A 13,910-nucleotide genomic window follows, 5' to 3' on the forward strand; every position below is an offset into this window, starting at 1 on the left:
GCCGGAGTTGTGGGACGGAAAAACGGGCAGCAAGGGGAAAAGGGATTTGGCTGGGATGTTTTTGTTATTATTATTAATATATTATATTCATATTTACACTAATAGCCCTTCAACTTTCATATTTCTTTTATATATAATTTAAAATACATTTATAAATTGAACCTTGGACTTTGAATGTTATATAAATGTAATACAATGTTTTGGATTATTTTTATATTATACCCGGCTAGTTCGGGACTCGTTTAAATATGCATGTTTGAACTTGGAGTTATGTTAATGAACAATATGAAATAGAAAAAAAACAACGAATAGTGACTATAGCATTTCGTAAATATTATTAAATAAATAATGGTAATTATATATATAATAAACAAATGATACTAATACATCGAACATCAAAATGAATCGGTTGACGAACATTTAAATACATACAATGAAACATGATTTACATTTATACATATAAAAATAAAATCAAAAATTTAAAATGGGTCGGGTTTGAAAAGTAACGAATGTTACTGTGCTGAACATGATTTTCTTAAACCATACCGTCCGGAATCTTTCACAGAAAAATCGAAGTTCATTCCGGCCATCCCGACTGCTCCAATCCCGATAAACACAAAAATTCCAACATCCGTTGGAACATATAGTGGAATGACGGATCCTAGTGATCATTTGCTGAGGTTTGAAGCAGTAGGAGGAGTCAGTGGTTGGACTCTTCCATATTGGTGTCACATGTTTGCACTGACATTCACTGGGGCGGCGCGAGAATGGTTTGATAAATTACCATGCGGACAGATTAAAATTTGAAAGGATTATGGTAGCAAAATTCTCCCAACACTTCAGCCAACAAAGAAAGCATACACGCGACCCTTCGGAAATACTGGATGTTGAAAGGCGAAATAATGAATCCATTGAGGACATCATTACTCGTTTTAATAACGAGAGCCTTAACATTGGAGGGGTTAGTGAAGATATGCTGCGGGGAGCATTCCGCAAGAATGTTCATAGTGATGCCCTGATCCGCACACTAATCGGAAAGGATGGAATGCCCGAGTCCTGGGATGAAATCATGACAGCGGCTAAGTTGTTTGCAAGAACTGAAAAAACACTGGGGTCCAGCAGCCAGAAGCAATTACCAAGGGTCGAGTTCCAGACTCCAAGACCAAATAAACAAGCTAAAGGAACAATCTGGTCAAGGCTGCAACCGACCACAGAACAACCAAAGCAGTTTGATGCAAGATCGTTGATTGGCAACAAGAACAAGCGTAACTTTTCAACACGATCTTCCAACAGCAGTTGGACTCAACTGTCAAAAAATCCTTTAGAGATCCTCGCAACTGAAAATTTGACTTTCCGCAAGCCTCAACCTTTACCGAGGAAATCATTCCTCGATAACAAAAAACATTGCACATACCACAATGATATAGGGCACAATATAAACGAGTATGTGACCCTACGGAATGAAATAGAGGCAGCTGTAAAGAACGGAAAGTTGGATAACCAGGGACCGGCCAAAAGGCAAATAAAAGATCAACAGATCAGTGGTAAGAGGAAAGAGTTTGCGGATAAGGAATGGAAAAACGAGCCAGTCATTTTTCCACGTATCAGAGGAGGACCGTGCAATAAGAATCCTCTTATAATTACTGCTCTATTCGGGCATTATCGGTCACAATATGTGTTCTTCGACACTGGTAGTACATTCGACATTATGTACGAACAGTGCTTCGAACAGCTTGAGGAAGATGATAAAGAAAGATTACGACCTATTCATGCACCTGTTTCTGGGTTTGGTGGGGAAATAATGCACCCGCGGGGTGTCATTACATTCCCGGTCACACTTAGTGACGGAGTCCACTCGGACGAGAAGCAATTGGCGACTTCAATGCCCATCCGTCCACAGCTCACGGGCAGTAGGGGTTCCGACCCGTACTGGTGTAGCAATAATCCATGTCAACTGACATTGCTTCACCACCGAAAGTTCGAAGCCAAGTAAAGTTCCAAGACAAAATCATAGGACTGAACCAGAGAAATGGGTTCTTAATAAGAAATTTCCTGATCAAACTGTGATAATTGGTCCGGCTATTTCTGAGATTGTCCGAACCATTTTGAAGCAATTATTGACCAAAAATATAGACATTTTCGCATAGCAGCCCGCGGACATGACCGGTGTCCCGCGGAGCATCTCGGAGCACAAGTTAAAGGTGAATCCACTAATCACCCCAATTGCGCAAAAGAAACGAAAAATGGGCCCGGAACAAACAAAAGCCATGAATGAACAGGTACAATATCTTCTCCATGCCGGTATCATACGAGAAATCAAATATCAAACGTGGGTGGCCAACCCAGTGATTGTCCCAAAAAGAAACGGAACGTGGAGAATGTGCATAGATTACAAAGATCTAAACAAAACATGTCCGAAAGACTATAACCCACTCCCAGAGATCGACTTGAAAGTAGATGTTGTGGCCCCATTCAAGTTCAAATGTTACAGAATGATGCCTTTCGGGTTAAAGAATGCGGGGGCAACATACCAACAACTGATGGATCAGGCCTTCAAGGGTCAGATAAGTCAAAATCTCGAAGTTTATATGGATGATTTGGTGATAAAAAGCACTGAAGAAGATCAAATGTTGAGGGACATAGAGGAAAATTTTGAAACTTTGAGAAGCATCAATATGAAGCTGAATCCAGCGAAGTGCTCCTTCGGAATAGAGGAAGGAAAGTTCCTCGGGGTAATTGTGACAGGCACAGGTTTTAAGGCTAATCCGGATAAGATATAAGCAGTAGCCCGCATGCCATCTCCCACATCCCTCAAAGAAGTTCAAACACTTAACGGTAGATTGGTAGCGTTAAACATGTTTTTAGCAAACCACGCTGCTAAATCTTATCCGTTCATCTCAACATTGAGGAACTGTCTCAAAAATGCACAATTCAGATGGACTCCGGAAGCCGAACAAGCATTTCAGGAAGTCAAGAAGTGTTTAATGGAATTACTCAAGTTAACAGCTCCTCACGCTGGTGAACCATTAACACTATATTTGTCAGCATCTGGCATTGCTGTGGGAGCTGTTTTACTGACAGATAGGAAGAACGTTCAAACTCAGATCTATTACGTCAACAGAACATTATCAGATCCAGAAACAAGATATTCGATGTTAGAAAAGTTGGTCTTGGCATTAGTGTACGCAGCCCGTCGGCTCCGCAGATATTTCCAGGGCCATCCCATTAATGTGTTAACCGGATACAAACTCAAAAACGTATTGAGTAAACCCGAATTATCTGGGCGATTGGCAAAATGGGCCATCGAATTGGGTGAACACTCGATCGAGTATAAACCAAGACCGGCAATCAAAGGGCAAGTGATGGCGGACTTCGTCACGGAAGTCCCACGGCACAAAGAACAAGAATGTTTAATCGAACAACAACCCCAAGCACCTCCGGAACAAGGGCAAGTTTGGTCATTATTCATGGATGGAGCTTCAAGCAGCGAAGGGTCAGGTGCGGGCTTAAGGCTAGTCAACCCTAAGGGGCATGAATTTACATACGCCATCAAGTTGTACTTTAAAAGTACCAACAATGAGGCGGAATATGAAGCCTTCCTGGCAGGCCTACGGATAGAGAAAAAGCTTGGGGTGAAACATTTAGAAGCACGGGTGGAATCCATGCTAATTGCGGGACAAATAAATGGAACATATGAAGCCAAAAATGATGTCATGGCTTCTTATTTGTCGCAAGCAAGAGTCTTGATTCGCCAATTTGCCTCTTTTAATGTTGTTCACATTAAGAGGAGTGAGAACAAATCGGCGGACGCCTTTAGCAAACTAACTTCAACGAATTTTGAGCATTTTGCCAAAGGTATTCGAGTGGAAGTTCTAGATCATCCATCCGTTCCACATAACCAAGTCCTGGTAATCCAAACAGGCGTCGAATCTTGGATGAAGCCAATAAAAGCCTACTTATCTTCCGGAGCACTTCCTGCGGGAAAGGCTGAGGCTCGGAAGATTAAGCATAAAGCTCTGAATTACCAGATGACTAATGGCATCTTGTACCGGAGATCATTCCTTGGTTCGCTGCTACGTTGTGTAGACGCGGAAGACGCAAATTACCTGATTCGAGAAATTCACGAAGGCATTTGTGGGTTACACGCGGGACCAAGAATGACAGTTGCGAAGATCATGAACGCTGGGTACTATTGGGCCGGCATGCATTTGGACGCTGTGCAAGAAATCAGAAAGTGTGATTCATGCCAGCAACATGCTCCCAACACCCTGCATCCAAAAAATAAACTGATTCCGGTAACATCTGCCTGGCCGTTCCAAAAATGGGCTATTGACATTATGGGACCTTTCCCAGAAGCCCCGGGACGAGTCAAATTCTTGATAGTGGCCATTGATTACTTCACCAAGTGGGTAGAAGCCAAACCGATTGCATCGATAACGGCTTCAAGCGTGAAAAAATTCCTTTGGGAATTCATCATTTGCCGGTTTGGCTTTCCGTAAGAATTCGTAAGTGATAATGGGACCCAATTTGCTAACAGCGGATTACAAGAATGGTTGAAAGAACTTCAAATCATTAAAGTCTTCACATCTGTAGCTCACCCGCAAGCAAATGGTCAGGTCTAAAGGACCAACCGGACTATCAAAGAAGGGATCAAGGCAAGGTTAGGAACTAAACGGACGGGTTGGGTTGACGAATTTCCCCATGTACTATGGGCCTTCCACACCCAAAAGAACTCTAGTAATTCGGAGACGCCGTTTAGTCTAACCTATGGCACCGAAGCCATGATCCCGGCAGAAATCAGGATTCCATCCGCGAGAGTTCTGTTAATTGATGATAATGATAACGAACTCAGGATGAATCTTGATTTACTTGAAGAAAGAAGAGAATTAGCATCGATCCGCGAGCACGATTATAAGCGGCAGCTTCAGAAGTATTACAACTCGCGGGTCCAGACATGCGAATTCGATGCGGGAGATTTTGTCTTCCGCAATAACGAGGCTTCCAGTCAAGAGCCTCCGGGCAAGTTGGCCCCAACTTGGGAAGGACCTTATAAAATCAAGCAAGTCTTATCTAAAGGTGCCTACAAGTTGGAAAAGTTGGACGGGACTGAAATCCCTCGAACTTGGAACGCAGCACAGTTAAAGAAATGCTACATGTAGCAGTCTTATTTACTCTTTTATTTTGGCATGCGTGCCCACATAGACTAGCAAGTTATGTAATTTCCTTTATTATAAGTAGGCTCATGCCCAATTTATGAAAAATCTTGTGCTAGTTTCATGTCACTTTGACAATTTGTAATCTTTTATTGACAAAAACGAAGTTCCGGACAGACACTTATATTATAGTACATGAGACAAAGTGCACCAGAAGAAAACAAGACTTCTTATTAATAGTCAAAACAGATTACAAGCAAAGGAAATATTTACAACAAAGATATATATATATATATATATATATATATATATATATATATATATTTACGGGGCGACATTTTTGTTCTCCGCGGTATTATTTCCTTCTTCCTCCTCTTCCTCGTCAAGATCCAACAGCTCTTTCAATTGCTCCATCGCATCTTCCTTATCCGCAAGATCTAATATGTGATCGAAAAGGGAAAACTTCAGAGTATCAAAATCTTTGGTTTTCTCAATGAGAATAGAAGCAGTGTCCTTGCCGGCCAGGACATACTCCTCCGGAAGCCGGCCCTCAGAACCAAATTTGTAACCTTCTTCAAAGCCCATCTGTCGGCCTGCTTGCTCGGAAGCACGAAGGAGCACCGCAATGCAATTCCCAAGATCGTCATTGTTCCGAACGTCAGTGATAACCTGTTAACTCAAATAAACATGGGTGAGCACATATAAGTCCGAATTACTTGAAACAACCAAAAGATTCGATACCTTAGGAATTGTCGTCGTCAGAAGCCACTTCTTATCCGCCTGAGTTCGGATAAGATCCATCTTGTAACCAGCACACTCCAGGGCTTGGTCTCGATTCTTGGTATTAAGGTCGGATAAGCGCTTGTCCTTGGCCGCTGAGTCAGCCTGAAGGGTCTTTATTAGCTCAGCTTGTTCATCCAGCTGCTTCTGGAGAACAGCTTTGGCTTCCTCAGCGACAAGACGTTCGGCTTTCTCCACCTCCATGGCTCGATGACAGTCCCGAGCTTCAGTTAGCGCCTTAAGAGCTTCTTTTTTGGCGTCAAGCAACTTAAGCTCGGTTTCATCTAGCTCTCCGTTCATAGCCAACCAATCCCGGCGTATCTCTTGGTTGGTGGAAACAGTATTCGCCATATGATAGGAGTTTGAGTCTAACAGCTCCTGGCGGATGCAGCGGCGTTGTCGTTCCCTCTCGGCAGGAGGAAGACTTTCTTGGAGATATTCATGACAAACGTCCGCGTCGCTCAATACTGAGTTCCGGCGTGATGACCACCGAGGGTTATGCGGAGCAGTATCTTCATCCATTTGGGATGAAGAAGTCTGCCCCCTATATTTGAACACACTGACCCCACCCTGATTTCGGAAATGGTGTTCGTGACGGGGTGGAGATGTGCGGAGATGCTCGGACCCACCAACCTCTTTCTCCCTGATAGGAGAAGTATCCGACAAATTGATCGGATCTTGAACAGTGTTTAATGGTGAGGTTGGTGGAGTCGGAAGTTGTGTAGCAATTGAACTCTTGAAACTTGAAAAATTTCCAAAGTAAAACTTTTTAGGTCACCAAGAAGCGATAAGTACAAATATAATCATAAGGGTTCAAAACTTGCCCTTAGAAACATATCGGGCGGAAAGTTCTTGAAGGCGAGCCCCCAAGTCCAGGACCTTGGTCTTCTCCTTCTTCTTCTTCTTCTTCTTCTTGAAAGGCGCGGCAACGGAAGGCTGTGCGTTCCGCTTGTCAGCAGCCTTTGAAGCACCCGCTTCCATGACCTGAGGTTCACCCTCAACAGATTGAGGACCACCTTCCTCACCTGTTGATGGATAGGCGGTGGCCTTCGAATCTTGCTTACCGGTCAAACCTATAGTCGAATGAGATGGGTTAGTGGCACCAATTGATAAACCTCCTTCGCAGAGTGACGACTCTTTGCTAGACGAAAGAAGCACTATCACCCTGCTCGAAGTAGCGGCAGTTATAGGTCGAGGCTGAAGAATACCTTCACACTTTTTGACAAACTCCTCACCTTGAGCATACATTACCTTGGAGACAACAGGCTCCGGAGTAAGTGTAGTGGAGAAAAGGAAGTTACTCCGCATGCGCTCCAAAAAAGGTACGTCATGCTGTGTAATGGGGCGGCGTACCATCATGCCCCCCACTTTATCCAGCAGAGTAGAAAAAATTGAACCTTCACCTACAAGAGGCGAATGTTAAAGTAAGAAAAGGGAAAATCCGGATTATTACAAATAAGAACTTGCCTCCGCCAGAGTCTCCAAAGTAGGAAACGGCCACAATCGGCTCATTTTCGCATAAACCATTGCCCCTTCGTGAATAGGGCGCATAGGTGTTAGTACTCGGGTCAAGGTATCAAACCATTTATGACCCTCATATTCAATAGCGGGGATCTCAGGAGCCGCGTCTTCTGGTTTCCGTCGGGTCATGGTAAATGGAATGACATCTTCTCGAATCCAAAAGAACTTGGACTTCCACCCGTGGATGCTCCGGAGCCATTCGAAGCCAATCGGACCTTTCCCAGTGGTGGCAAAACCATACCATCCGTCACGATACATCATTTTATAAAAAATGGCAAACATATTGACGGATGGGTCGTAGTTATGGGATTGGCAACAGAATTCGAAGTGTCAAATTCTTAGCATCCCAAACGGGTGAATTTGGGATAAGTGAAGTCCATAGGCTCTCAGAACAGACCAAACAAATTTCGTCACGGGTAACTGTTACCCGTCGTAAAATGATCAAGATAGACAGCAATCTTCTTTGCCGGAGGGGCTGTCGCCAATGCCCCTTTCGATGGGCGTTCGGCTTAACAGCCCGATGGAAAGCCGTATATATTTTTAATGTTTTGAAAATCCTTGTCTTTAATGTCGCACACGACTTCATGAATAGCGGGAGGATTTTTCTTTTGACCTGCCATATTATCGAAGGAAAAAATCTGAACGCGATACGATTGAGAGAGAATTCTCTAAGATAATTGAAAGAAAAAGTATTTAAGTAATAAGAATTGATTAGAGACATCAAAGGCCTATTTATACCTATCGCAATTAATGCGACCGCCTAACTGACAGAGGAAATAGAAAATACGAACCAAGGGATGATTGACACGGCAGGCGGGAGATTCGAAAAAGAGTGACAGGCTGTATAAAGGCGTTCCACACGTCTTGTCAGCCACCGCTTAAAATTCTCTCTCCACCACGTCACCAATACTATCCAACTTGCACCAATATTCAAAATTCAAAAATATCTCACAAAATATATTCTCTCATAAACAAGAACAGTGTTTACTGAACATAGAGTTCTTTCCATTAATATTCAAAAATGATGATTACAAAAATACGGAAAGAAATTACAAGTCCTAGCTTCTACATCTATCCTATGGATTAGGGCCGAGGTGCCTTCCAGAGCATTTTGGGAAGCATCCTCAGACTTGTCATCGTCATATTCGTCATCCTCAGATTCATCATCTATGAAGACCCGCAACTGCTTCACGCCATCTTCAGCCAAGGCAAATTCTGGAAGCATATGTTGCAGCGGGAAGATTAAGTCATCATATTCTTTGACCCGCATACCAAGTTCCTGCTCCGCATCAAGGCCATGAAGTGGGTGGCTCTCAATAGATTGTCCGGATTGGGAAAACGACAACCCTTCATTAAAGCCTTTTACCCGGCCAACGCCTTCCGAAGCAGTTGTCAGATTCACGAAGCAGTCAGTAAGCTCCGTGCTCTTCTTGACATGACGGATGGGCTAACAACAAAAACATAAGGAACATATTGGCAAGCAAAACTTGAAGTGCACAGATAAAATAACATATGGGAAACTCTTACAGAATCAAGTCCACGGTTGAGGAACCATTGCCTGTCTCGTTCAGCACGCTCCGCCCGGCTACGAAGTTCCTTTAATTCGGCGGAGGTGCGGCTGTCCGCTTCAGTTTGAGATTGCAGGAGGGAGTCATATGCAGACTGCATTTCAGCAGCAGTTTTGTCCTTAAGTTCGGATTGCTCCCTCTACAATCTTAGTTCAGCCTCGAGCTCATGGATCCGGGCGCCTTGGCGAGACACTTCATCCTGTGCCTTCGCCAAATCGTCCTTCTTCCTTTGAGTTTCAGCCCGGGCAGCCTCAAGAGTAGCGTTAGACCTCTCGCAGGCTTCCTTACAACCCTGAGCAGCAGCAGCAATTCGTTCTTTCTCCTGTTTGAGTGCAGCCTCGGCGTCGACTTGCTTCCACCTAGCTGCACTCGCTGCTTGGCGCTGAACTGCAGCATCCTTCTCTGCAGCCTTAACAGCTTCGGAAGCCGCACCCAGCTTCCCGCCCATCGTACGCCACTCCCGTAATATTTCTTGACAACAAGCTAAGCTGTTAGTCAAAGAAACGGATAAATCGGTGTGAAGGTCTTGGCGGGAACGAGTTTGCTGGTACGCCATTTTTAGCAGGCGGCATGCAATGTTCAATAAAACTCATACAGGTCTTGGGATGAGAAACCCGAGACCCATTGACAATGTCCCAAGGCGGGACAAACAAGTCATAGTCTCCTCCCAACTGTACGTTCCCAAAATATTGATAACTTGAGGTTCCGAGACGAACAGGGGTGGAGGAAGACTGTTGTGGGGCACCTTGCGAGGAACCCCCTCCATCTTCATGGACAGATGGTCCGAATAAAAAATCACCTCCTCCGCCCGACGTAAAGGGCGAGGAACTAGAATAAAATTGAGGAGCAGATCGCGGAGGAGACTCATTAATCCTGAAGCCCTCTGCAGTGATTTCAGGATTATCATCTTGAAAACCAATGGCTCCTCCACCTTGAAAAAGGTAGTCCAAAGACTCAGTAGTCACCGGCTGAACACTAGACCCCTCCATGTTTTTTTCGGTTGGAGGGGTAACAGGTTTATCCGTATCCTTCTCTGGTGGAGGAGACAGTTGTTTCTCAACATGAGGCGTCGGCGTTGGTAGCCTACCAACATCATGATCTTTAGCAATGGACGGATCTGCATAATAAAATCATAGTTAGATCTCATTTTCAAAACACAATAAAAGTTAACAAGTAAGAGCTCACCAGTCACCGTACCCAGACGCTCCACAAGGCTGGGCGGTGGTGGTTTCCTTGGACGATGTGTCCGGCGCTTCTTCGTCTTCGGCCCCTTCCCGGCGTCCACAGAACTGGTACCTGCGTCACTCGCCTTGGACACGTGAAAAGGCCTCTTTCGGTAAAGTTCTGCCAGCAAATGTGAGACAGATGAAATTTCAGAGGCATCATCTGAGCTTTCCTCCTCAAGGATGGCAGAATCGTCACTTAAAATAACGATTGTCCCGTCGGAGGTCAGCGCGTTAAAAGGCGAAGGGTTCAGGATATACGCACCTGATTCGAAGATAGCCTCCGAAACAACCGGTTCAGTACGCACTTTGACCGGGAATAGAAAATACTTTGCAGTCTTTTCAAGGACAGGCATATCCTTCGCGTCGCGGATATTCCTACCCACGCAGCCCTTGCCGTCATCTAGGGCATTCAACATCGATCCAAGACCTGAAAACAAATGCAGACATCAATAATAGAACTTCAAAAAGACAAGACAAAAAACAGAGTAGTAGAAATTACGGCCGTCTAGTTCAATGAAAACAGGTTCCAGGTATGGAGATGGCCATAGCCGGCTCATACCCGCCCATACATGGGCTTCCTCAGGGAGTGCCCGCATCGAGGTTGGTGAAGAAGTCAGCTTATGGAACCAGTCGCGCTTCTCATGGGCAGCCGGAGTAATATCAATGAGAGCGTCATTAACAGCACGACAGACCATAGTCTCTGGCACCATGTCCTCAGAGATCCAAAAGAACTTTTTCTTCCAATCCTTGGAAGTCTCCTCAGTCACGTTGCCGATAACTCTGCCAGGCAAACTATGGCAAGTAAACCATCCATTCCGGCTAGCCATCTTGTAAAATACAACGAACCGGTCCAACCGGGGTACTATCTCATGTGCCATGCACACGAACTCGAAGTGACGAATTCTCATGACGGCACGAGGGTGAAGTTAAGATAAGTGAATCCCAAATGCCTTAATCACACGCAGAAAAAACTTTGTGATGGGGAGGCGAAAGTTCCCACGATCAAAATAGTCGGCATACAAAGCCATCTTCCCAGGGGGTGGGAAACCGGCAATAGAACCAGCAGATGGGAACTCTGGTTCCCATTCCGGTGGAATACCATAGGTCGTAATAAGTTTTTGGTACTCATCCAGGTCCCATTGGACCTCTATCTCGTCAACTTCAGATTGAACAGTCGCCATTATAGAAAACACTTGGTGAAATGTTTGGATTATTCCAATGAAAATTAAGGGAAAGATCGAAAGTTTCAGAGTAAGAAAGCAAGTTAGTATTCAGAATTCAAAGACGATAAAACTTCAAAAACAAGTTAACTCCCTCTATTTATACTCACCGCAATTAATGCGATGGGATGTGAACAGTAGAGAGAGAAAAACCTCCCCAATGAATGATCACCACGTCACGCGGGAAATTCGAAAAAGGCAAAAAGTTCTACAGTCGGGTACAGTGACAGCCGTCAAACACGTCCTGTCACCTGCACACGCGCCTGCAAGTGGTCAACTTGTCCTTTTTTCATGATTATCCACAACAACAGAAGATATTTTCTACCAACTTGCAAAAATAAAGCCCCCAAATACGCATTAAGTCCAGAATTTCACCCGCATAAAATACTTCACACGGAAGAAACACTGGACTGGGGGGACTTATAGAGGTAGGGTACCGAAAAGGCCCAAATACCCTTAAGTAATACATGCGGGTTAACTAGAAGTCCCTCATAAGGCACCCGCGGGACATATGAACCATCCGCATAAATCATCTGAGGAAGAAACACCCTCATGGCACATGCGGAAGCACCCTGGCACCCTCAAAAGTCATCCGCAAGAGGAATACCCTTCCGCGTAAATGACCACGAGGTAATGCTCCGGGACAGCTGTCAATAACTAAATACCTTCTAGAAGATTTGCCAAGATGCTTTCTTGGGCAATACGTGATCATTCGGCCAATCAGCCAGTGACACCTGGCAAGGCCGTTATAACCATGCACATGGCTAATATTACCCCTTAACCAATATCAGAAGAACGCGTGTCTAGGTTGTTATACATGCACATGCAACGTATAAGTTGAACCTATCATATGAGGACACGTGTCCAGACGGTTATAAGAGCATCTTCTAAATGGACAGCTGGCCCAATTACTTCCCCACACCCTTCGGCTATAAATACTCTCTCAATCATCATGAGGTATTCATTCACTCCCACTATATTCTCTCAGTTTACTTAAGTGCATTATCTTCGTCAGAATTGTACTTATTCTCACGCCGGAGGGTGGTTACGGGAAGACCCCCCCCCCCCCCCACTTGTCCTTCCCGTAACGAGCTCACGGTGTCTGTTTTGCAGGTCTTCGTCAGTGGACTTTGGGCAATTGGGTTCATATCGTATTGGCAGTTAACCGTATCCTACCCTGTTGACTCATCGGATCTAGGGCCCATTAGTGGGGAGTAGTTCCGTGTTTCTTCACAAGACTACATTGATAGAAACTTCTTGTGATTTGAACATTATAAATTACCTCTAATATGTAGCCTATAGTCCTATACAAACTAAGAATTATGTACCACAGTACCAGCCTCACGCCTGGAGATTGAGAAGGCAGTGATGAGCTAGGTCCAAAAAGCCCACAATCCATAAGCCCAATTTGCTCAAGTGTAACCCATTAATATTATGCACAAAAATATAAAAATAAATAAATAATAGAACAAGGAATATAATATAATGGTTTATAACCAATAATAGTTTTAACCCCAACCTTATTGCAAGTGACAGTTTAAATAGATATATGGCTCAATCCCAATGTCGACCTAAACAACTTGAGATCTTGAGTGTAATCAAGGCTTCTTATTCCTTGGATGATTCCACATTGCAACATAAGATCATTGATGCGAGTTAACTGATCTTATAAGTTAAAACCCTTGTTCCTATCAACATGACACGTTAAGAATTGTAAACCACAAAATAACAAAAAAAAGTTACATATTGTTAATAATTAAAATTTAAGACTTTAGGGTGTGTGTTATGGGATAACTAGCAAGAGCTAGTTATCGTGTCATATCATTGTTGCGTAGACCATAAGACAATAACTAGTTACCCGTTAATTTATTTGTTATGGATTAACTAGGTTTAACTAGAATATTTTATAAAAAAAGGATTGGTTGTTAGTATGGTGGACCCCATCTTCTGAATCTTTCAAAAAAATAATAATAATAATAATTAACATCGGCCCTGTTTTGCACGATATAGTATGGATGACGCCTCGCATGCCCACATAAACCTTATCAAATACCAAATCACAAAATATATAATGAAATAATTTGTTGTTCAATTGTTGTGTGTTGACTTTGATGACTGTAAAAGGTTTCTTAATGTATAATGTATTGTTTAAAAGGATTATATCTACTACTTTAATTAACAACTTTTAGATATTGGTTGCATTAGTTTAATTTACAAAGCTATATAAAAATATATTATTATTAAAGTTTACAATAAATAATTAAATATCCACATTAAGGTTCGTGATTAATATTTAAATGCCATAATAAGACCATCCCTAAATATAATTTAAATTATTTTCAAAAAGTAAGTGTTTATTACTATTAAAATTAAAAACAAACCACGATTTGAAACATACACTTATAATATATGAAGACCAACTACAATAAAATATCAAATTTT

At 43.2% G+C, this 13,910-nt stretch overlaps 1 protein-coding gene across 1 annotated transcript; it reads left to right on the forward strand.

The window, feature by feature from the left end:
* The first annotated feature begins 2,792 nt into the window (after positions 1–2,792).
* On the forward strand, positions 2,793–4,622 carry LOC143557999 (uncharacterized). Its single transcript, XM_077046933.1, has 3 exons — positions 2,793–3,632; positions 3,786–4,234; positions 4,538–4,622. Exons 1-3 carry the CDS (start codon positions 2,793–2,795, stop codon positions 4,620–4,622), a joined length of 1,374 nt encoding a protein of 457 aa, XP_076903048.1.
* The last annotated feature ends 9,288 nt before the right edge of the window (positions 4,623–13,910 follow it).

Source organism: Bidens hawaiensis, unplaced genomic scaffold, assembly GCF_021521415.1.
Source record: "Bidens hawaiensis isolate Kalapana, Puna unplaced genomic scaffold, B.hawaiensis_p1.1 tig00001087_1, whole genome shotgun sequence".
NCBI lineage: Eukaryota > Viridiplantae > Streptophyta > Magnoliopsida > Asterales > Asteraceae > Bidens > Bidens hawaiensis.